The 25,971-nt window shown below is 39.7% G+C and overlaps 1 protein-coding gene and 1 long non-coding RNA gene across 2 annotated transcripts in view; one reads left to right on the top strand and one right to left on the bottom strand.

Annotated features, from left to right (window-relative positions):
- fam172a (family with sequence similarity 172 member A) overlaps window positions 1-6,566 on the top strand; it is a 170,236-nt gene extending 163,670 nt beyond the window's left edge. The window contains exon 11 of the mRNA XM_037776656.1: window positions 4,167-6,566. Within this exon, the coding sequence (XP_037632584.1) occupies window positions 4,167-4,327 (161 nt within the window). The 3' untranslated portion in view covers window positions 4,328-6,566. The remainder of the gene's footprint in view (window positions 1-4,166) is intronic.
- LOC119492305 lies at window positions 1,428-25,864 on the bottom strand. The gene is made up of 2 exons (XR_005207751.1): window positions 24,566-25,864; window positions 1,428-2,233 (listed from the first exon to the last, which is right to left on the bottom strand). It is a non-coding gene; the product is annotated as an uncharacterized LOC119492305 (long non-coding RNA).
- Between the last annotated feature and the right edge of the window lie 107 nt (window positions 25,865-25,971).

Genomic DNA, 25,971 nt, shown 5'->3' with positions numbered 1-25,971 from the left:
CTTCACGATTATATCATTGTTCATCTCCTTTTTTAATTGAAGCTCATTAAATGTTTAACCCAAATGTCAGCATATTTGATTAAGCACTCATAATTGTTTAAAGAAATTCAATTCACCCGAAGAGAAGTATCATCACTTTACATTTCCCTCGCCTCAAAGTCCTCTTAATAATTTGAATATGTATTTATATTATAAATGAAGTAAAGAGATATGGCCCCCTTCACATCAATGTAATTACGAATCACAAAAAAAAGTTTGATTCAAATAAAATAGGCCATTTGTACACAAGCAATTAACTGGTGCGGCTTTAAATAATGTAGCCCAGATGGAACCTAATTATAGTCGGCACGCTTTGATTCTGGCTTTCTGTCGGAGTATCACTCGGGGCGTCACTTTGGCTTTTCAGTCACCTAGCGTTTGTTTTGAAATTTGTGACAATCAGAGCCGATTACCATTTGTAACAGCATGCGGCGTTTGGTGCGGAGGGAAGAAAGCATGGCCCATAGCTATGGAGGAGTTTCCTTGTTTCCTTTTTAACAGCTCAAAACTCTCCTCCTCTGTTCCCTTACCTCACTGCACACAAATGATAACAACAGTGTGTGTGTGTGTGTGTGTGTGTGTGTGTGTGTGTGTGTGTGTGTGTGTGTGTGTGTTGGGGGGGAGCGTGTTGGATTGTTGGGTGTTTTGGGGGAGGGTACACCGGGTGTGTGCTACATGTGTGAGTGAACGTACGTGTGAGTGTGTGCCGCCCATTAGTAGACGCTTGCAAGTGACGAATGTGTTTGCGTGCGTGCGTGTGTGTGTGTGTGTGTGTGTGTGTGTGTGTGTGTGTGTGTTGCCGTCTTGTACCAGTGTAGAGTCACAGGGAGATCAAACAGTCAGTCAATTACCTTGAGAGGGCTCCAGTGGCTGTGACAGAGTGGAGGAGGCTAAATATCCCGGATCAAATACTCTCCTCTGCCTGTCACATAATGAGGCAGCCTCGCCAGGCTCAGACAACACACACAGGATGTTCAAACACAGGGCACGGGTTAGGAAACTCCGCCATGACCTAAGCGGAGAGCACGGAAGGGGAGCTTACACCGCAGACCACATACCTGCTTTATCCTGCACTACAGTGAAACATCATCACAGAGCTCCTCGTGTGTGTGTTTTTCTCTGTGTGTGTGTGTGTGCGCCTCACCTCAAGGTTACAGCCGTCATCATTCCACTTGCAGAAATAATCTCCGTTAAGCTTGCCATTGCCTAATGCTAATTACAAACACATTGTGAAAGTAAAGCGATTTCTTTTTTTTTCTTTCCGTACTTCCCATGACAATACCCAATGTTATGGAGCACACTAACATCATTATTGCGTTTACAATAAATGAGGACATAATTGCATTTCCAATAAACTTTATTAAATTAATACAATTACAACAATCTTGTTAAAATTAGCAACTTTAATTGATTCACAGTTAATGCAAGAAAAAGCGCACATAAATACACAGGGTACTTTAAAGTTTGATCAGTTAAATACAAGATACAAGAAGTTGTAATTAAAATGATTAAAATGGAAGCGCTCGTTGTCTGTTATATCTTGTTTTAACAATACATGAAATCAATTGCTCGTAAAAAAAAAAGAATCTGCTTATCAGTTGAGAAACTTTTTTTCAGCAAGGGACTAAAATTGAGGATAAAGTAGCGCTCATTGGCTGTTTATGGGTTCACTTTACACACACGATACAGCCAGATGACACCTCATCGATCCCCACATCTTTTAAAAGATATTACTTTGATTTGTGGCATCGCTGAGGTAATTCTTTCTCCCCCCCCCTCTCTCTCTCTCAGTCTTTAGTGGCTAGTGAAGTCTGGTCATTGGGGTTCCTTCTCTAAATCAGTCGTCACATCTCCGCTTTGACAACATCCATTAGGTTCGACACACTTTGGCTATTAAAGGAAGAGTGGACGTAAGCTGTTAAAGGCCTATTTAAGCAAGTGTGAGCGCGGGTTTATGTCTCTATGTGTGTGTGAGTGTTGTTGGGTTGGGTGGGGGGGGGGGCGTCCATATAGAGGGGGTGGAGCTTAACGCCAGAGTCATTGGAGGGGCACAGGCTCATCTGCATATTGGCACAGAGACGCCCCCCTGGTGACCCCGGACTGCGATGGGATAGGGCGGAGAGGCTGGCGGCGTTCTGGAGGAGTTCACCACCAGTTCAGGGTGAATGAGAGAGCACTGCGGCATTGATCGCTTCTGCGGGAGAAAGGGGAAAAAAAGGACAAAACAGAAGTAAAAACACTAGTGAGGGAGAGACCGATGAGACGGGGAAAATGGAGGAGGAGGAGGAGGCGGAAAAAAGATCACAGTGCCTCAAATTGGATATAAATGATAGATTAGAGGTGTGAGAGGGCTGTGTCTTTGTTTTCCAGGGATGGGTGTTATGTTGAGCCCTACACAGGTAGCGGAGTCACCAAGAGTGCGGGGTTATTGACTCCCATGATTGCCAGGCCAGTAAATTTGACCCAAGGCACTGGCTGCAGTCTGCTCGCTATATAGCGCGCAGCACAGTCCCTTATCTCAGACTGAACGAGCACATACTTGTACACACAAATTACACACACAAACTAAACACACCACCAGCAGCAAGTGAACCCAAATCCACACTCAGACCTTCGTACTTACCCCCGGTCTAACAATCATACACACACGTGCACACACAACCATCTCCATTAATGCGTCCAGGCAGGGGTCAATCTAATAAACATGGGGTCAGTGCAGTGGTCATCGGAGGCCTGTCTATGGTGAGAGAGCCTTTAAGGGGCTCCCTAATTGTATCCCTGCGGCCTTCCAGTCTAGCTTTTTATAGCCGATCGCATGTACACAGAGGAGAAGGGAGGAGAAAGGCACTGAAGAGAGGAGCAGAAGTAAAGTGGTATTTTTAATGTACTACTGATTTGACTCATCCACAGGGGTCGTGCTTTTCAACCCTTTTCTGCTGGGACCAGTTGTTTCCACAGAGCCCTAACTGATTTCAGATACTACGCTTATCCTTTTTTTTTTTTTAATCCTCCCGAGAAAATTGTAGAGACACATTTTAATTTTCTTATCTCGAAACAGGTCCCAACGACAACAACAACAAAAACAGTCTTAAGTGTGCAAATAAGGATTCAAAAACAAAAACTCATTACTTCAAAGCTTGTATTCACTCATCCCTCTGTCTGTAAACACATGTAAATTTGTTCTTAGATCCATCTATCAAGGGATGAAACTCTTAATATCATCTCGCGGCAAACCTATTCTCCCTCTGGGAAACGAGAGGGCACCTCAATATGGCTTTCTCAAGTCCAGTTACAGTTGTGTTGCTAAGCAGCTGAGCTGCTAGCCAGCGGCGGCAGAAACAAGCCATTATCTGTTAGCGCTCTCGCTGAATGGTTCGCGAGCAGGAGCGGGAGACGAGTCGGGCAACAGCTGCAGCCTCATCACGGACGCTCCGATGCAGAGCCGAGGTGTTCTGTAGCAGGACTTGGAGAAAAACACAGAAACAGCCATTGAGTTTGCAAGCTATCCGGCTAAAAAAGCCGGCCACAGCGATACCCTAACCCCCGAGGTGAGCAGGAACCCGAGGCGCATGTACCAGATTTCAAGCTCCAGCGTGACCCCAACTTGGGAACCGGCTAACCTGGAGGAGGTCAGAGGGAAACCCAGCACTGCTGCCTCCCCCCACCACCACCGCCAGACCACTTGATATGCTCACCAGTTACCTCTCTCCAGCTTGTGTCTTGCCTATCCTCAATCAGCCCTTTAGAATGAATGACTACCGCTCCACTGGTTTCGCTTAGTGGCCCCATTGTGCATAACTCTGGTTTTGTTGGAAGGCCTGAGATGGAAAGAGGGACGTGCGGTGGTGTTGATTATCAGGTATCCACTTGGATAACGTATTAAGGCTGTCCCATTGGACTAATAGGTCATAGGCTGCCATGGCTCTCATGCATGAGGCCTTAGACTTACACGGGGCAATGCATTGTGGGAGTGTTGAGCCTTAAGAGACTAAAAATCTCATCTAACGGTGTTCATTTTGTGTTGCCACAGTAGGTGTATGGCATGCATAGCTACATTTTGAATCATGTATTGTCTACAGCTTTGCAGTAAGCAACTCTTTTGTATATGTGTGTCTTTTTACATGTAGGCACAGAGCGCCACGAGCTGACCTCCTGGATGAGTTTCGACTCCATCTTCAGGTTCTTCAGTGAGGTCCTGGAGGCCAAAGAGGACGAGGAGGCGGAGGAGACCTCCAACGCTGTCACCACACGCAGCAGCTCCCTCAAAAACAAACACCAAGATTTGTAGAGGACCGATAAAAATGACTCGGAAACAAGAGGAGAGGGGAAAAGGGGGGTTGGCGAGGGATCAAAGGGGGGGTTGGGGGATGCAGAAAGGGAGGCTAAGGTTCCAGATCCTACCTATTTTTTTTCTCCCTCTGTAACCTCCCTCATCTTTCTGTCCTCACTCTTCTCCCCGAGTGTCATTTCTCCCTTCCAGCCCTCCCTGGGCCGTGCACACACACACAGCCTTGTTGTTGTAAGAGACAAGAGTACAGGGTCACCGTGTATACATCACAATAACGTTTTGCATTACTTCTAGATGAGCGCAACTGTCAAAGCAATATGGGCTTGAGTGTTAGCGCTTCCCGTGGGCTGTGGCCCGGCTGCGGGTACGGGCCACGGCAGCAGAGATTAAGGCTGACAGGCGCTGTGCACAATGCACTGTGGTGCACCTCTAATTGTCCTGACATCAGCCTGAACTGAGCTAATGCCCCGCCTGCCCTCCAGTCTGCACTGCTCAGTCTCTCCCTCCTCTTCCTCCCCTGGTCCTAAAGCCTGGGCTGCTTTCTTACCCCCTCATGCTCCTCTCTGCTATGATTCAATATCATTTCAACCTGATCAGTGCCCATCTTCTTATTTTTTTTTAATCCCTTACCCACCATAAATGTTTTTACCAAGAGTGAACACACACTTTCTTAACTGGTGACCATTTGTTTTAACAAAGGGTGTTGTTTTCATGACTTCTTCCCTCTCTTAACTCCTCCGCACATTCAGTCAGCTTTTTGAACCGGACTTTTCTCATTCAGCTGTGTGTGTAAAGTGTGGTTCAAACCCGTGCCATATATTTCTGGGAATCGCAGTGCTTATAATAAGAGATATTTTTTTTTTAATTTCTCACCTTTGAGCTAAATTTGAATGCAATGTCTCATACACACTTTCACACAATTTTTTTTAAAATAAATATTAAAGCCAATACTTGAGCTTCCAAGTGTTTACTTTAAGAATATATCTAGGATTTATTTGAAAAACTCTGGAGAGTCCATCTCTCTGTGTTTATTATAAATATATATCTTTTTTTTTTTTCAATTTGATATCCCTTGAAATTGATGTCCCCAGATGATTGAATGTGATGAAACAAATAAAACAAAACACAACCTGTGCTGAATATGGAAAATTCAGGGCAGCGAGCATATTTAAAATTACTTAAAGTCAAGCATCAGAATGGGTTTGAGGGATATCTCATTTTAACAGGAGCCAGAAGTCAGCTCACAACACTCATAAAGCCTCAATATATCGCCTTACACGTGTCAGGAAATCCAAGATTTCAATATTATTCTAAGCCTGAATGATATTTCCTTAGATGTTGAAGAAATGTAACATATCTATTTCCCCCCCCAACCCTTTTTTTCCTCCCACCAAAGTACTCTTCTTGTGTACTTAGAAGTGACAAAGTCAGCTCCCTGCTCAGCTGCACATAATCTGACTATGTGACACAAACATGATAAAAATTTTTCCACCAGGCTGGTGTGCTTTTATAAACCACTCAAGGCTTAATGGAATACATTTCTAATGTGTCATGACATTAGTAAAAACTCAAACCGGATACTAAATCTTATGATACCTTAGACACATTCTCAAATATATACCTTTTTTTTTTTTTTTTTTTTACTTCAAATAGTTCCCATTGTTTAACTTTAACACTGTGAAATCCTGCCCACTGTGTGCATGGTTTAAGGCTTTTGTGGATTATCTTCCCGCTGTAATGAGACAACTGTGGCTGATGGTTGCAGGCCTAATTTCCTTTTAATTTGATTCACATCTCTCCAGGTTTCAGCAAAGAAAGTTGGCTTATTATTTGATTGGATGAGTTTCGTTTCAAGATACCATTGCTCATCTTTCTGCTCTTCAGCCACAATCAGTTCATTTTTCACTCCGTAATTTGTATATTGTTGCCTTAGGAATAAACAAGACTCTGTTCACTGTTTTTAATAATATCCAGCAAGCCATATGTGAATGGAACTAAAGATGTAAGAGCAGCCTAAATCCAAAGCACAGTCTGCAAATAAAAGGGGACTAATTTTGGCACAATTGCTCTTGAAGACTTTATTTTTTGCAGATGGTTTATATGTTGTATTGGTTTAAGGAACACGCCTATTTTTTTGTTTTATCGCATAAGGCTTTGGGGTTTTATGAAACCGCATCACATATTTTTCTTATATTCTCAAATGGTTGTCTCATTCCTTTTTTTGATCCATTTTGTTTTTTAAAAAAAAATGATTTAAAAAGTTGTTTTTAATTAACCTATTAAACCTGTCAAATAAAATGAACTTTTGCATCTTGCTTTTTAAACTGTGCATAATTCCTATTTTTATTGTTTATTCGTTTTGCTATTTGTTCCCTCGTGTTTTTTCTTTGCAGAAGTATAGTGGTGCCGAGTGGTGCAGAGTGTAGCGCACATTAGGAATGTGTGTGAGAAATAAATCGGCAGCACTAGAAAGTCAGGTGCGATGGCACCGAGGAGAGACAAGAGATGAGCCCGAGAATGTAGAGCGAGCAGCGGGGACGAGAAAGTGGAGCACCGGGGGGGGTGAAAAATGACCTGAGTCATCATCTCACATGACTTCTATGAAATCTAACCTGGAGGTAAGACCAACTACTGCCACACAATCGGCCAGTGTTAAGTGTCTTTTTGTCATGTTTTCTAAACAGTTCAAACCACCAGTTTCACTTTTTTTTTTTATATAAGATTAAAAAATATATTTTTGTCCAATAGGTCAGGCTCCTCTGAGAGAGAGAGAGAGCAATATCTTTAAACTTAGTGTATCCTTAATGAGTATATAAGTGTGTCAAAAAGGAAAAACAAACTATAAACAGTAATTCCCCTCTTTTTGGTCATTAATTTTGGCAAAGTGAGCCCTCCCACCCTCCTCCAGCTCAGCGAGGTTTTACAGCATCATTTGTTTTCACACGGTGAAACCGATCAGGTCATTAAACGCCCCCTCAATAAATCTTTAGAAATCTTTTCCATTAACCCCTGAACAACAAGTGGAACCAGGCGAGTCCCCCCTCACACCGTGTCAGGCCACTGATTAAAGAGAGGCATTCAATCACACACACACACACACACACCAAAACACACACATAACTTTCTGTCTTCAAAAAATGTGTTTAGAACTTCCTAAGGAGAATTTAACAATCTTGTGATATTGAGACAGAAAAAAAATCTCTTGTAGCCCATTAAGAGAGCATTTGGGGAGTTTAATTGAATAACCTGCCTTCTGTCCAAAGCCATGATGTGTAGTGGTGCCATAAATTATGACCTCCAGTCAGTGATCATCAAAAGCAGACGACCAATACACAGCGACATGAATTAGGAATTATTGTATGCCTTAAAGACTTGTTCACTATCTACTATTAGACTATTTGACAGATTATATGGCAACATTTAGAGTTGCGTAAAGTAAGTTTAGGTAGTGACTTTCTAAATTTGCGCATGTGTGTTCAATCATTCATTCAATCACACACACACACACTAAAACACACATATAACTTTCTGTCTTCAAAAAATGTGTTTAGAACTTCTTAAGGAGAATTTAACAATCCTGTGATATTGAGACAGAAAAAAATCTCTTGTAGCCCATTAGAGAGCATTTTGGGAGTTTAATGAAATAACCTGCCTTCTGTCCAAAGCCATGATGTATAGTGGTGCCATAAATTATGACCTCCAGTCAGTGATCATCAAAAGCACACGACTAATTTATTATTTCATGCCCTAAGACTTGTTCACTATCTACTATTAAGTCTATTTTACAGATTATATGGCAACATTTAAAGTAAGTTTAGGTAATTTAACTTCTTCAAGACTTTCTAAATTTGCGCATGTGTGATCTTACCATTTGTCTAAATAGATTCTTTGTGTATTCAGATTGACCAGTCATGCATCACTTTGTCACATGTAGCTGTCTCCGCACTTCTAAAGACAGAGATGATCTCTTCATGTCTCTTCCCAGTAGTGGTTCCTAAAAAAAAAAAAAAAAAAAAAAAGTCCCCCCAAGGAGGGATCCCCTAAACCAAACCAAACCAAACCAAACCAGAAGCGCATCCTGTCTTTTTTTACTCGCTAGAAGTTAGCTCAGCGTGTGAATGTATAATAGGTATGACTGATTTGATTATAGGTCTCACTCTGCACAGCCATTGTCATATACAGACAGTTACAGACGGCTCCACGCGGAATCATATCTGCAACAGAAAATAGCATCAGCTGCGGAGCTTTAGGATGAAATGCTGCCAAATGGGGGGTCTTGTGTGCTGTAATGGCAGATTTTGGGGGAGGAGGGGGAGTGTTGGTTGAGGCAGGGCCCTTGACATGAAAAAAAAAGTTGACACAGAGCTTGATATTTCAATTTTATACTTTTTAAGAGAGTTGTTGTCACGCTTGCTTGCTCTGATATGCGCATGAAGATGATGAACTCTCTCTCCAAAAAGGAAAACCAGGCAAAGTTGGAATGTCACCCCTCTGACAGCCCCCTCTCTCTCTCCTTCAGCACTCCTCCAGCGGATCACTGTCAGATCACTATTTGCATAATTATATGCTCGGCTCAGAAGGGGAAAACTAACCCCCAAATTTTACGGGTCAACTAACTGCAACAATCAATGTTTTATATGGGTATACTAAAGGGAGAGAAATATCTTGAACAATCACTGTGGAGGAACTCTCTTCTTTTCTCTCTCTCCTTCTCTATCAACTCAATTCAATTACTTTATTGGCATGACTGCTTATCAGAAACAATATTTCCAAAGCAGTTTAAAAAATGTAAATTCACCCCCCACCCTTGCTTCAAGAAAGACTCTCTCTCTCCTCTTTCTCTCTCTCTCTCAGTACGTGAGCAAATACTTTTTCATCTATTGACTGAGAGGAGAATGTCTGGGCTTAAGCTCGGAGGTGCATTCAAGATTGTATCCCTTCTTCTAGCCCCTCTCTTTCTTTCTCTGTCCCATCTCTCTATATACTGTGTTTTTCCCCAGCAGAAGAGCTCTTTAATATCGTGGCCTGTGTGTGTGTGTGTACCAGAGACACAGAACTGCACTGGCCGGTTTTCGTTAGACATCATTACATATTCATTGACTTGCAGAGAAAACCATTTAATCCAGTGGAAACAACTCCTCTTCAATCGCCTCTCTCTCTCTCTCTCTCCTTCTCTATTCTAATAAGGAAAGGACTCGCAGACTGAGACATCACGTTTAGGAAACTGGGCTTCTTTTATTCTAAGGGGTGATAAAAGGTGCGTCTTGGGCACAGGTGTTTGCACCAAGTGGGGAGCGCAAAAAGTCCTCATATAAACATGCAAAATACATACTTGTAATTTATATCTGTTTAATGATGCAATATATCACACATTTTATATATATATTTATATTTATATTATGCATAACTGTGGGAAAACACCAATATGGAGTCCCTGTCATTAAAAAGTTTGGAAGCAAATCCGCGCGTAAAAGTGCCGAACTTGTGTAATGATATCCGGAGCGTTCTCTCTTTACGCACACATTTAAAACATATAAGGTGACCAGTTATTCCTCTTCCCTTTTGCTCTCACCTGTCTCCTATGAAAAAAGACCATAATGTGTGGAAATATGCAGAGCAAATCGGCTATCCCAGCAAAAAAAAAAATGCAATTCCCCAGGTTATTATAAGAAGAGCAAGTTCTTGTGGAGAGGTGAAAAATGCCTTTAGAGACCTCCAAATCACCAAGACGCACAACTAGTCCCTACAGGGAACATAATACGAATATTAGTTTATATCTGGATATTCGTGTGGTTATTCGTTGGTATTTTCTTTTCTCGGTTTTAGCTGTCTAATACCTCCAAGTAGCCACTACATCATGGGTTATAATGTGTGTGTGGTGTTGTACTCGGTCGGTGCTGGCATATAAGACTCCGGTTGTGGGACAGCTGTTGGCAGAGCTGTTTTTTACGGTGTTCAGTCCATTTGGCTTTAATGGCAGCTTTCAGGCGGACCGCTACTCTATCCCCTCACCGCCCCCTCAATTACACCTCCTCTGATACTCTGCTGGCCTAAAGACTCCTGCAGTAAAAAAAAAAAAAAAAAAAAACACCCTCTGAAATGCAATACATTTGAAGAATGGGCTCTGACTTTTAAGATTTGGGGGCTGATGATTTCAGTGTTAGGGAAGCAGTGATGAAGGAGGCAGAGAAGGAAGTATATAACACAGCTCATTGGCCTAGTTTAACAGGCCACCGACGGCTTGCTGGTGGAAAACTGGTCATTTTGTGTTGATGAATGGCAGCCAGGATGAAGGGGCTCTTATAGGCCTGTGATCGGGGCCTTTCTCAGACTGTAAAACGCGATTGGATATCGGAAAACTTAAGCCCAATAATGTATGTTTTATTTGGCACACTGTAATAAAAGCATATTGATAAATTCCCAATTTTAATTACACACATATCTGTGTGTTTTCGTGTCTTCTAAGATGTGCACACTTTGCCAACAAAAATAAACTTTTATTATGATGCAATAATAATAATACAATGTCTCCCAGTATTTCTTCATAATATACACAGAAAAAAAGTTGAATTTACTCCCAACAGATCTCAGACTCACCTGTAAACTACCCCAAGTTTATTTATTATATTTATTATTTCTTTTTCAACGAATTGACTGCATTGTCTTTTATATCTTTTTTTATTTTATCCCATCAATTAAAATAGAAATAGTGTTAGTAGTAACAGAGGACTAATAATTGATCATAAATAATAAAATGCACAGCAACTTTTTTTTTTCTATGAGTGCTTACTTAAGTTGATATTACTTAAATTCGATACCGACTTAATACACTGCACTAAAATATTATAATACATTATTTAATATTATAAAATACACATGCCATATTTTAAAATCTAAATGTACAATATAAAACGTATATATATAATATAAAATTCTACATCTTAACAGGTAACCAACTAAATTAATTTTATTAAAACGAAAAAAATATATATTTAATTAATTTATAACCTCCTGGATAAGCCGGTATCCTAAAGGACGCTTTTGGACAATATCTAAATCGATATAATTTAAAAACAACAATTATACAATATAAATGTCAATCGAAAAAGGAAGTGGTTATAGTTAAGACTATACATAAAATAATCTTAAACGAAAATACCCAAAAAATAGTTTTTATTGAATTGTATTAATAGTTTTCTCAAAGTTTACTGAGAGTTTGTCTGGAAAAAAAGTGGAATTTCCATCGGAAAGTGGCTCATAGTCAATTCTTTAGAGGAAAAAAAAGAGATCAATTCTCCTTTTAAACCAGTTTATTAGTATAACAACAACTAAAGTAGTGCCTCATCAACCATAACCAAAAACATTAAGTGCACAGTCTTATTTTAAGCGACCATAATAAATCGAAGGAGGTCGATTGTATATGAAATATATTTTCTTGGACTCAATGCAACGAAATAATGAGGTATTTCCAGAAATCCTTAAAGTACAAAATCAATATCGCATTGGAGTTGGTGAGATATCGATTAGTTGGCTGTTAGAGAAAAAAAAGCCTTGACTTACACTGCTTTTACACATCATATTTATTTCTCTTAAATATGCTTTATTAAAAACGTGATAAGTTATTACATCTGACAGTGTCAAATGAGTCAATTCTTTCCAGTTTAATTTCGTTTATTTAAATATTTTTTAAATCGTTTAAAAAGAAGAGAAATAACTCAGTTCAATAGACTGAAAAGTGTTAAAGCAACTATTTTTGCAGTCTATACTCCTAGAATAAACCACAATCTTCTCTCTTTTGGGTTTAAAAATCTCTGATAAAAAAAAAAAAAAAAAAAGGAGTGCAACGCGATATTAAATCACACATTATAGATGAGTTTCATCATGTGGACGCAGCCCTCCGAGGATAAACACGGCGGTGCGTGGGGTAAAGAATAAGATCCAAGTTATTATTACTGTGGGATGAGGCCTTTCACTGGCAGCACCCTGCATCCTCATTACATCCAGACCCAAAAAGAGATGAAGGTCTAAATGAAATTATTGCCATCCAATGAACTCAAATTAGCCAGGCCACACCATGACAGACAGCTCGGATGGATGGAGATGGAGAGAGGAGGAGAGAGAGGAGGAGTGTGGGCTTGGAGGGATATAGGTGGTGGTGGTGGTGGGATTGACAGGTGTATGTTTTAATGTGCATTTCATGGTTTGCAGAGGCCCCTTAAGTGAAGTTGGGTTCATTTTGAATCTCCATGGTTAAGCGAGTTAATATAGTTGTGTTATTAAAGCCCCTGCAGTCACCTTGCAGCCAGCTCTCTGATGCCTCCATCCCAAACGGCTTACACTTTGTTCCCATCTATTTCATTTCTTTATCAGCCATTCAAATATAACATTTCTCTCTCTCTCTCTCCACAATCTCCCCCCTTTCTTGTCGCTAAGGTCCTCATTGTGTTTTTGCTATATACCTGAGTCAGCAGGGAGGATGAAAAGAGGAGAGAGAGTTTGACATGCAAGGGAGGGAGACAGAGGCGATGATAGGAGGCGAGCTGTTGAGGAGTTGAGTGAATTTACCTGCTCCTCTCCGGTGGCGAGCTGTGCGTCGTGTGATAGTGTGTGTGTGTGTGAAGTTAACGAGACACCGGCCAAGCTCTGCTTTATTGCTGTTTATCCCTGCAGCAAAAGCTGTCAGGCGGTGACAGATTGGCAGCAGCTCTAATCAGTGCCCTCTTCCCTTCTCTCTCTCCATCTCTCTCTCTCTCTCTGAGAAGATCCCCTCTCAACTCATTCACTTCTCATCTCCCACAAATGGATTGTTACTAATGCATATATCTTATAAAGTGCAACTTTTCATTTTTACTATTCGAACAATAGGTAATTATTTAGTATCCAACTCATTTGAGTATTTGAAAATCTAGACATATTATTATTAAAAAGAAAAATAGAGAAACAAGAGTTGGATTGACATACATTTTAAAACTGTTTTCATTGTAGAGAAGCAAAAGCTTTAAATAGCAGGTATAAAAGGGGCAATATTTTTTCTTTATAAACAGCTGATTACAATAAAAAAAAAAACGCATCCAATTAAAGCTAAAATATTTCCTATATTCTGCAGAATCTGTAGCAAATTAAAAATGCAGCTCATTTCAGGCTACTTGGGTAGCAAAAAGAAATGAAGTTCATAATGACATCGTGTTTGATGTGAAAATTACTCAAAAAGTATTTTTTTTTTTGCATGTTATGGATCAAAAAGATCCATAAAACATCATATTCTTTGATCTTGTGATGAAGATGAAAAGCACATTGCTTATGCTTACTGACCGCATAACAACCTTTTTGTCCACAACTATATTTAATATAAATATTTATAGCATCTACCATAACAATTCAATAAATTATCCAAAAAGTTACCTATAACCTTTCAACCTTCCATAACTAATATATGTGCATGGAGTTTTATTATAAACCAAGATTTTTCTGTATAAGGAGATCATGATATTCCTCCCAAACAGATACACGAAGATAATAAATAAGCACAAGAACTTCAAGTGTAGAGAAAAAAAAAAAGATATTTATAAAACATCCATCCTCAGCTTCAGCCCCATGCAGCCTCATGCAGAGCCCTGCAGAATAGCAGTGGACCTAAAGCTATATTTCACTTAGAGAGCCTTCAATGGGATTGCTGCTTATCTCGCCAACACAGCGCTGCTGACCTGTAGGCTGCAGCATCAAGAGGTGTGTGTTTGTGTTGAGGTGTTGACCTGTCAGGGGGGACTTGTTAGGACTTTAACTCCGACTGCTGGCGGTCTCCAGACATCCGGGGGTGGCATCGATTTGAAACTTGTCCTGTCTAATTTGATGATAACATCCAGCCTGCTCCTCCGCAGCACCATGGACAGCGCACTGTCTTGACCTTGCCTTGCTATCAAATTACCCCCGTCTGGGCCACGGTGGGAGCCAGGCACCAACTTTACTACTATAGGCTCAGAGAGGAGAAAGAGAGAGAGAGACTGAGAGACTGAGAGAGAGATTTCTGCTTCTTTCACCAAAGACAAATCTCCTCTGAAGCCACTGCTTACACTCTGTAATACAAGAGGAGGTTGGCGGTTTACATTGGCTGTTGCGCCAACCGCCTATGTAAACAATACTTCAGTCACACTTACACAAAGACTTTATTCTTTTCTTTTCTATATCCTTAAAGGACCTGTCCGTCCTTGTATGATTTCCTTTGGTTTAATACTACATATAGTCTACTAGCCATATTTAGCCCTGGTGATATAAAAAACTGAGTCACCTCTCCTAGAATAAACATTTTCAAGTAGCTGAAGAAGTAAAAGTGCACAAGTATTGTTAGCAAAGTGGTATTAAGTATTAAGTGTAAAATATACTGAAAGTATCAAGTGAGTGAGTGTTGCTATTATATATTATATTACTGCATCATTATAGCTGTAGTGGAGCTCATTCTGCCCATTTAATATAGCCTGTACCTTTGGGTAATTTTATCTGCAACAATGCATAATAAAACCTGAACTAGTAACTTGAATTTAGCCTGTTGATATAAAAAACTGAGTCACCTATTCTAAAATAAACATTTTTTTAAGTAGCTCAGGAAGTAAAAAGTACACAAGTATTGTTATTGAAATATCTACTGAAAGTATCAAGGGTTGCTATTATATATTATATTACTGCATCATTATAGCTGTATAGTGGAGCTCATTCTGCCCATCTAATATAGCCTATTTTTGGGTAATTTAATCTGCAACAATGCATAATAAAAAATAAATAAATAATCACATTTATCTATAAAACCTGAACCTGAATCTATAAAACCTGAACTAGTAACTTGAATTTAGTCTCTTGATATAAAAAACTGAGTCACCTATCACTAAAATAAACATTTTCAAGTAGCTGAGGAAGTAAGAGTACACAAGTATTGTTGGTAAAATATATACTGAAAGTATCAAGTGAGTGAGTGTTGCTATTATATATTATATTACTGCATCATTATAGCTGTATAGTGGAGCTCATTCTGCCCATTTAATATAGCCTATACCTTTGGGTAATCTTATCTGCAACAATGCATAATAAAAAATAAATAAATAATCACATTTATCTAGAAAACCTGAATCTAGAAAACCTGAACTTGAATGTGTCAAATAAATGGAGTAAAAAGTTCCTCAGTAACATTCCACTACTGCCTTTTTTTCTTCTTCTAATGACTGTATTTAAACTTAGAGTTAATAAAGTCTGCTTAAACATCATTCAGGAACATGTTTTGCAGGTTAAAAGTGCATAATGTAACATTTGCGAAAGCAGATTGAAATATTTCATCCACCATTAACAGACTATAAAAAAAAAAGTCATCTCACTATCACAGCATCTTCAGAGGAAAAGCAACAGTTTCCTCTTCTTCATGCACCAGTCAGTGCTTGAAGTCAAACCCAACAGAATATGGTACAGTATGTGGACGTCTGCTGAAGAAAGCAGTGCGTGTAAATAGATGCTGAGCAAAACGAGCAAACAAGCAATTTATATTTTGCAAATGTTCTCGGGAGTAGTTACACCCTATCAGCTGGTGCACATACTGTGGTAACAAGTTGATTTGGAGGAACCAGAATGTCTAAAGTTTGAGAGAGAGCCCAAGGCAGTGACGGGAGGAGGATTTACTGGTGGAGAAAGAGAGAGAAAGAGAGAGAGAGAGGCTGTTTGATGGAGCTCTACAGCTTTGAGACAGCTTGTTAATTAAAACCCCAAGAGATGAGGCTCTGCAGCCACCGTCCATATCAGAGCACTGCTAACTATACTGACAGCAAGTTACTTAACAAGCGAGCGCCTCAATCCTATACCAGGTTTTTTTTTTTTTTTTTTTTTTTATCACAGGCGAGCAGTGAGATATTTTAATTCGTTAAAATCCCACTGTGGCGGTGAAATATCTTGTTTTCTACTTAAGAAATTATGACAAACCTTCGTATTCTCTGTCAGTCCATGGATCGAGCCCAAATGGCTGCTTAAATGCCTCCAAATCCACACACCGGCTTAAATGTGGCAAATTCGATTAAGGAAAAGGAAAAGAAAGAAATGTCAAAAAAAAAAAAAAAATGAGTGAATTAGTCTAGACATGGTGGTATTAAATTCTTTATATTCAGGAATGATTTCCCACCCAGAAAAAATCAAAGTAGCTTGCGATTTCAGGGGAGGTAGATATAGGCCCACATACAAAGAGGCAACATTAAGTCGAAACAAAGAGACTACTGTGTGTGTGTGTTTTGTTTTTTTTGTTGGTGAATGCGTTTTCTGATCAATTTCAATCGAGGTCATCACAGGCTTTGTCCCCATGCATTATTCCACCTTAATTGAACTCGCAACCCGCCCTTTTGCCTGCGGGATCTCTGTGCGCAATTTCAATTCTATATATGTGAGATGATGGCTTGTTAAGTCGAGGAAAAACAAATACCAAGAGAGCCTTACTCAAACACTCAAAATGTATGACTGGGCCCATGCCTTATTCTTAAAAATAATAATAATTGAAATGCTGCTTCCCTCTCTCTCTCTCCCCCCTAATAATGTGTAGCTCGTGTAAATAGCAGTAAGAGGAGACGAAGAGAAGGTGAAGCCTGACTGGGTTTTGTGTCTTCTGGGGGGCTGCAGGTGGAGGAGTCTCGGATACAGTACAAGCGAACCTGCTGTGCCATACCAGCCAGGAGTGTTGGAGGGGGGTGTCTAGGACAAAATGGATAATACAGCTCAATCAACAATGAAACCATGCATGTGGTTAGATAAGAGATTGTTCTGTAGACTAGAAAAGTCCCAGTAAGATTCAAATCCAGAAACTTTTTATGTCCAGAAGTTTGTTGTTCATGTGCTTTTCTTGAAGCTGTGTCAAGCTGAGCACTTCAGCTAGTAATGACATATATAAAATAATGTATCCTTCTCAACTTTAAATACAATATTTATCTGCCATACTCGAAAAATAATCAACTTTTAATTCCCATATAATATTCATCAATTTGCTCTACATTATAATACTGTGAGTTTTCATTCGTATATTTCAGATTTCTTCATGAGAAATAGATGGGAGCCACAGTGAGGAAACAAAAAAAAAGCCAAAACCAACATGCACAGCCCACATGTATGCCCACTGTGTTTATCTTGAGCCACATAAGAGGAAATCCATTCTGTCAAAGTGATCTATTGCAAATTAAAGATGGTTAAAATACATGGTCTGCATCATTATAAAGCAGCACAACTATACCAACAAAAACTAAAAAAAACATTTCATAGTGATACAAAGATTAATTGTCCTCCTCAAACGACCACATCTTTAAATCATTTATATCAGATGGATATTGTTTCAATTTAAATCCCCCAAAAGTCAACCAAAAAAAAAGTGATTTAAAAATAAAACGTTTGCAGACTTTTACTCTCTAAGTGTCTCTTTCCAAAAATGTGTGTAAAGTGCGTGTTTCTTTGTCGTTGACTGCCGTATTAAAAGGCCCCTGCACCTGATCTGCTTGTGGCTGGTGTGGGGCCACGGCGCTTTTTAAGACAGCTGTAAAAGGCTCTCCAAGTCTCCAACACATTCATCAACGTCAGACACCGACAAGCCGCTATTTAGTGAAAGTGTAACTGCAGCAGTATATCTCAGAGCAGAGTGGGCCACTCAGCAAACAATACAATGGAGCCATTTTTTTTTTACTCCTTGGCTGCAACCAATCTAGAACAGATTATAAACTCGGACAAATGATTGCTAAAAAAAAAATCATAAAAATCGCTAAATTATATGTAGGTTAATTTTGGTTAATTTGTATAGCTTTTAACGTGTATAATAACGCTGTTGCCATTAAAGGGAGCCTTTTTCTTAGATACATTGTGTGTCATTCAAAACATTTTTTCTTGTTGCTATAAATTTATTTATTTTATTTTGTAGTCAGATTAAGCATGCCCGTCTTTACTTAAATTAATAAGACATTATTTTATTTGAAAATGGATAATTAAAGTCCCTTTTATTCCTTTCTACATAATTTAAATTTGAATTGGGGGATATTCTGCGACGTTACATCCCTTAAACAAACAATTAATTATCTAAAGCTCAAATAGTGCAGCGCGTGAGTCTGTGTTATTATCAGTTTACATTAAAATTAAATGCATTGCTGGTCGCTTGGTTTTAATCGATGTGATTCCGCAGCTTAACAAAACTAACAAAAAATGTCAGTCGACATAGGATAATGCAATTATAAAACTCTCCCCCGCTATATATTCGCAGCGGTTTTGCATTAGAGTCGTTTGCAGCTGCTGAAATTCCTGGTTCTTAAAAAATGGACCCTGGAAGAGCTGCTGTGTGCTGGACTGGAGAGCAGAGCTGAGGAGAGAGGGAGAGGGAGAGAGAGGGTATGAGGCGGTTCTTGTGTCAGAGGGTCCCACAACGCAGAGCGCCATCTAGCAAACAAAGGTAGAAACAATAACAGCACGGAGGGTCTGAGGACGGAGAGGCTGTCTTTACGCACAAGGCACACAGAGGCTCAGAGGGACGCCACAACAAAGCGCCGCGTTTTAGCGCTCTCAAACACTACAAACTTTATACATCTTGCATCATGCCATAGCCCTGCAGTGCCTTGCTATATACAAGCTTAGATTAGAGTAGATTAATATACGATCCAGCCCAAAAAAACGATTTATTAGTTACTGTTAACGTCTGCTGCTTCTCATTTTATTTTTTTTATTTTTTTACCACAATTTTAACGAGCATCCATAAGGGTCAAGATGGCAAACCAAGCTGATCAGTGGTCAAGCTGAAAATGAGGGAACTTTTTAATGTCACAGTGGGTGAAGGAGGCAGGTGACTCCCCCCACTTGACAAAAATCAATAGATACTATCACTTTCAAGCTCCATCACAACGTTTTTACTGGGGATGTGTATACCACAAGCAAACAATACATCTTCTTGTCGAGTGTATAGTTGATTGCACTCATATTTTATATATTATATATATCGTGCTCTACTTGCTGCTGAGAGGTGTTAAGAGGTTGGTTTGACCAAAAAAAAAAAAAAAAAAAGAATCGTGCGTAAAATGGTCAGTAATATGCCTCCAACATGTCCATCCTCATCCACGCAGTAATCCCCCCTACTCATCCTCCACCCGCAGCCATTATTTCATAATACAAAGACAGAACTATAAGTCGTCTTCCCATTGCTGGTAATGATGGTGCAATAACAGCAATCGTCGTTATAGCCATATACAGTATAAGCAGTAATAATGATGAGTAATAATGATAGCAGTGATAAAAGCCTGGTCGCAGAGTATAGGAGGCACAACAAGCACTATTAGTGCGGCAATCAATGCAGAGCTATATATCTGAAGTGATCGAGCTTCACTGGGCTTCATTCAACCCGCGGTTATTGTTCATCTTATAGTCCACATTATAGGTTAAAAAAAACATATTGTATTAATCAATATGTGCTCTAAACTTAAAAAGCTTGTATAATTCTTCATTATTTAATTAAATAATAAATACATAAAATATATATATATATATATATATATATATTAGCTTTGGGGATGTACAATATATCTAAATTTACAATTTTTGACACATCACTTAAACGTGATATTGAAGTGTAATAATGCTAAAGACAACATGTGAGTGATTGGTCGGCGTTTGCAATGATATATGAACCGAGGTGTCAGGGGCAAAAATTCTCATATTCGTTATCTTGTCATTCGCCCCTTCGACAACCAGCAATTTGTGACAATTTTCGCTCGGTTAAGGCGTCTAATAATCTCCCCCACAGCCCTCCCCAACACTGAAAATAAAGTTTAGACTGCATGGGCACACTTATAACCAGACCACTAATACAGCTTTAGAAATAATTAGAATGGATTTGTGACTCCTTCTACTGCAATGGACCTCACCTAATTTTCTTATATATACATAATGATGAAGTGATAAATGTGTGTGCGTGTGTGTGTGCGTGTGCCCACAAAGTAAATTGGGATATATGCACGACAGGAGTGTGCATTAATTGATTTATTAATTAATTAATGGGAAAATACATTTGCAGTTTTATGACGTGTTCTGCCATTATGTGATATTGTTTACATGATCTACTAATCCGTGGTGACGTAATCTTCTCATTTATTACATAAAAAAAATCTTAGATTTATGTAAAATAATATAATCCTAATATAAATATATAACAAATATTAGTGTGACACACTGTCTGTGTTTTCTACTTTTCTAAGAACTCCCCTGGCGTTCATTCAATGTGTCATTTAGTTTGTACAGCATACATTATATTCATACTTTTTTTTTCTCCTTAGAAGTGAATCCTTGACATCCTTCTCTTTTCAACAAAATTGTAGTATATAGCCTAGTAATCAGAAAATGATAGGCTTGCTCCATAGCAAAGCCCTATTTTTGGTGCTATAGAGTCTTTTCATAAATATTTCCAATCTCTTCAGCATTAATGGTTACTTCTGACAACCACACTATGGCCCCCTTATTTGAATTAATCCAGCATTTTATTTGCACAACCACTAAAAGGAGAACACTGGAAAACCCCTTTTCTTTTGTGCACCTAAACCCTCTATGATCCACCTTGTCGTCCACGTGTTTTTTATTTTCTGCTGCATGCATGTTCTGCAGGCCATGCCACAGTATACTGACACCCCACCTTCCTTATATATACCCACCGCCTGCATGCATGGAGAGGAAAGAGTGAAGATGTGACGGGGCGTTATTTGAAGTATGACGAGCTTTGTGGTCCACTCCTTTTCATTCCCCATCGCCTCAAATATACGCCCGCTTTCAAATAAGCCTCTCTTTGGCAATCCCATGCCGACCCCCCCCTCAACACACACACACACCCCCTGCCACCTTGACATGAATGGGCGACTGACCTTTAGGGCCGTGTCCACTCTGCGGTCCAGTTTTTTTTATCCAAATAAGCCTTTCTCCCCCCACCCTAGCCTCATACGGTGCCAGCAATTCTTTACTGATATCATCAGTGGATGCAAATGAATTTGGACAGGGGGGTGGTGGAGGGTGGTGGTGGTGTTTGGGTGGTGTAGTCATGGACAAAATACCACACTGGCTGTAGAATGCTGCATGTGGAGAGATGGGAATATTGAATACCCCACCACCACCACCTCCACCTCCACCTCCACCACCAGAACCATCCCAGAATTCAATATTGTAGGAGGAAAAAAAAAAATACGCATTCCTATTCCAGAAATATTGGCTGTGAAATACCACCAAGAAAAAAAAATCGCCCATTCAAATGAGATGCGTTTATTTCTGCATGGCCTTTGAAGAGAGGAGAGGGGTCGTGTCACTCAAAAGAAGGAAAAGGGCCACTCCGTTATAACCCCTCCCTTTCTCCTCTCTCTCTCTCTCTCTCTCTCTCTCTCTCTCCGACCGACCCCCACTCACTTTCTCCCACGCGCACACGCACGCTCATTTCCCACTATAGCACGCTGGCTTTGGGGGCGACACCGAGGCTAGATTAGAGCTTTTTGCTCCTTTAACAAGGGGAGAGGAGGCACTTCTATAATCACAGCGGCGGTATGTGGGGCCACAAAGAGTTTTGCAACCACAGGGCGACTGACTGGTCTTCTGTAGAGTGGTCCAACCAAGCCGTGGGCCTATAGCCAGCCAGAGAGAGAGAGAGAGACGCAAAAACGCATTACTGGGGATCAAAACGCAGTGGTTATATAGCGCGTGAAGAGGTTATTAACCCACAGAGGCACAGCAAAAAAAAAAAAGACCACTTCTAAACCTTCCAAAAACAGCATAAACCCTGGTGCGTTGCCTGACTTGAGACAATTCAGCACGTTAACATGACCAGAGCCAATGATCAAGTCATTATTTAGTATATAGAGAGAGCTATGCATCCCCTTGTTGACGATTTAGAGTGCGTTTCTGCACGCCATCAACCCCTCCCCTACCTCCCTTAAGCACAGCAGTGTAACATGGACATCCAACATTTGATGGATGGTGCTGAGTAAGATGGAAAAAAGACATGTATTTATCAACATGCTGCATGTCCTAGAGAGAGAGAGACAGAGAGAGAGAGAGACTAAAGGGAGTCAATGGGAAACCTTACCACTGTAAGGTTCCCTGTGGCAAAGATGAAAAATACCCTTCAATGCATCGTTTCAGTCAATCATAATAGACCTACAGCAGCTTCTCTGAGCAATCCAGGTAAACACAGATAGCAACAATATGGGCTGCAAACTGACACTGTAAAACAACCCATAATACAACTAGATAGATAGATAGATAGATAGATAGATAGATAGATAGATGTCAATGTCTCTCAGTCCATTATTGATCGTTCTGCACAGATAAATATTTGTCACGCTTTTTAGTCCATGCAGATGTAAACTAATCCCATTTGTTTACGATTCGATTTTTTTTTCCTGCAATTTTCAGATAACAATTTTACGACTACCTGCACAAATGCACTGCGAAAATATATATATATATATATATATATATATATATATATATATATTCTACACGCAGCAGACACGCGTGGCTTTTATCATGTCACAGTAAAACTAACATAGTAATAAAATATAAACGGAATGAGTCTATTAACCAAATCCTTGGCTAAATGACATTCACATGTGTTTAGTGGAGAGGTTGGATACCTGCTAAAAAAAAGCTTGCCAATTCATTGTCAGTGGATAATATAGCAGAGGGACCACAGAGGGTATATGGGCTCAGTGGATTATATCTTTACAGGCATTATTCTGCCTGAGTGACTGGCTGAAAAAAAAAAACGCACAGGCTACAACAAAGATTGGTCAGGCATGAATGCGGCCCTGTGTGTTTTGTCTTCATAACATATTAATCCATCAAACCATGAAGTGTGCTTTTTTTTTTTTTTTTTTTTTTTAATTTAAACTTAAAAGTAAACTTCAGAGCAGTTTAAGAAAATTTAATAAAACAGAGCTTGTTAGTGGCCAAACTTTTTTATTCCCTTTATTTTGTATTCTTTTATTTTTGCATATAATACAGCAAAAAAAAAAAATGGGTCACCAATACATTCTTTCTCAGCATTGATGTAATTGCAACAAAATGCTGCTGAGTAAAAACACTGAGTGAGCTCGCTGACTGCGGTGGCACAGTCACACACACACCATCTGGAGTGTATTAGAAAGAGAAGCCGTAAATATTACTGAAAAGCCCAGGCGTTATCAGGTATGTAAGCCTTGCTGCGTGGCCTCCCATATGTTGACATAATCAGACTGTTGGGGATGTCTATTAAAACCTATCTGAGTTTAATAAATGAACACAGTCATTAAATTCAGTTTGTTTGTGCAGATCTCCCAGTGACTTCCCAGTGTTTACATTTTTTTGGAGAGGAGTGGGTTTATTATGGGGATGAAATGCTGCATGGCATGTTATCACAGGATTGAGGTTGCTGTTATGTTTGGACCACGAGCAACAGGTTAACACACTTCAACTCCCAACTTTCCCCTTAAATTTCAGCTAATTATTGGACGCGCCTGCATTATTATTATTAAGTGTCTTGTCTTTCATAATGTCATCACTTTTGCCGCTGAGAAAAACACACACACACATCCTCTCAAACTTGACAGAATGAATTAGGAGTTCCTCTTGAAGCTGCAAACGCTCTGTTACATCCGATTCACACTTTCCCCACTTTTTACAACCAAGCATTTCCTTTCCGACCATCCAACTCTCTTTTTTTTTTTCCCTTTTTAAGTATAGTGTGATTTATTCCGCACAGTAATTTATATATTATATTATATGTGCAAACACATGCGCGCAAAAGAAGTAAACACCTCCAATTCGTGTAAACATATAGTCCCATATACTGCACATACATACATAGTGCTACAACTGAGAAAACTTGCACTTTTGGAGTTTGATGCCACGTGCTGATTAATTCCTTAATGGTGACAAGCACGCACACATAGCATGTATATACGGACACACACACGCGCAAACATAGACACATGTCCATCCTCTTTCACTTTTTTTTTTTACTTATAGGCCCTATATCCCTCCTCCCCTTTCTCTCACACTTCTCTCTCTCTCTCTCTCACTCACTCCCCCTGGCTTTATCCGTTTCAGTCCGAGGAACACACAAGAACACTGTGCAAATCACACACACACACACACACACACACACACATGGAGGAAAGAGAGAGAGAGAGAGAGAGTGTGGAGGAGACAGAGGGAGAAAGAGAGAGAGAGCGTCAAAATGAGCCTTACTTTTTTTTCTTTTCCTGTCGTGAATCTTCATCCATCCGTCGTTGACAGAGCTTGACTTGATCCAGCCACTTCTTCTTCTTCTTCTTCTTCTTCTCCACGCAGTGCTAAAAAACTCTGTAGTAGTAGTAGTGCTGGTGGTGCAGCTTTAATTAATACATTTTCTTGGGCTGTGTGTTCCCGAAACCCAGAAGCTTTAGAGAGGAGAAGAGGAGTGCAGATTGAGACATATTGAGCCCGCTTTTAAAAGGATCATTTCATCATGTGGGAGGTTGGGACACACAAAGTTTGGACCCGTGACTGGCATTCCGGAGAGACATGCATATTTTAAAAACAACAAAGCAAGACAGAGACCGGGGGCCCCGGGGTGGGAGGGGAGAAAAAAACTTGGAAAAGAAAGTTACTATCAGATGAACAGCTGTCATTGTTGGCCAAAAGACTTGAATGCATATTAAGATATAGTCATCTGAGAAAAAAGGAGCTTGTCCAAATAATGTCAGTTGTAGTCCTTGTATTACTCATTCAGATCTTTTTTTATGTTTGGTTTTATTCATTCAAACATGTGTACTTTCTAAAAATAGTATAATATAAATGGGGAAAAGACAACTTTAACTTTTTAAGGTTCAGAAATTTAGTGTTTTTTTTTTTTTTTGCTCTGTGTTTATTTTATTCTACAGGTTATATTGAAGTCATAAATAACAGAATTGGACACACATTTCAAATGCTCTCCAATTGTGGACTCTAAATGAAACCAAACGTCCAAAACTAAGTGGAAAAATATTGACTAAACTATTAAACTGGAGGTAAAATTATTATAATTTACCTCCTCATAATGAAGCATTTTTTTTTAAATCCTGAAATATCTAAATAATAGCCACTAAGGTTTATTTTAAGGCAATTTAAACCATCTCCCACGTCTATTTTGTCAAGTCACACACAATTGTATATATCTCTCCCCCAAGTAAAAGAGAGTGTGCTTAGCGCTGTCACTTCTGCACAGCTTTTACAACATCACTCTCTCCCCCTTTTTTCTCTCTGCTTTTTACTGGAAAGGGGGTTTCTCTCTCTCTTGTGCACGCGCGCGGGGTCCATTCGTGCAAGAAAAGGGTGGAGGTGGAGAAGGCATAAATAAAAATATGTTGGCTGTGACGAGAGATCTGTCCGCTTGGAAATGAAGGGCCAGTGGGGAAGAAGACAAAGAGGGGGAGAAAATGCATGCAGTGGTGTGTAGAGCTGGATATCTCTGTTAGTTGTCAGCGTTTAGTCCATGGCTGTGGAATGCTAATGAGTGAGGTCTCTCTCTCTCTCGCCTTTCTCTCTCCTTTTCTCTCCCTCTCTTTCTCAATCCCCCCTCCTCCTGTCCACCCCCCATCCCTCCCTCCATCTCCCCCCCTTTTGCTCTCTCTCCT

Source organism: Sebastes umbrosus, chromosome 8 (assembly GCF_015220745.1).
Source record: "Sebastes umbrosus isolate fSebUmb1 chromosome 8, fSebUmb1.pri, whole genome shotgun sequence".
Classification (NCBI taxonomy): domain Eukaryota; kingdom Metazoa; phylum Chordata; class Actinopteri; order Perciformes; family Sebastidae; genus Sebastes; species Sebastes umbrosus.
The sequence above is the reverse complement of the archived record's forward strand: the minus strand, read 5'-3'. Positions and strand labels throughout refer to the sequence as shown.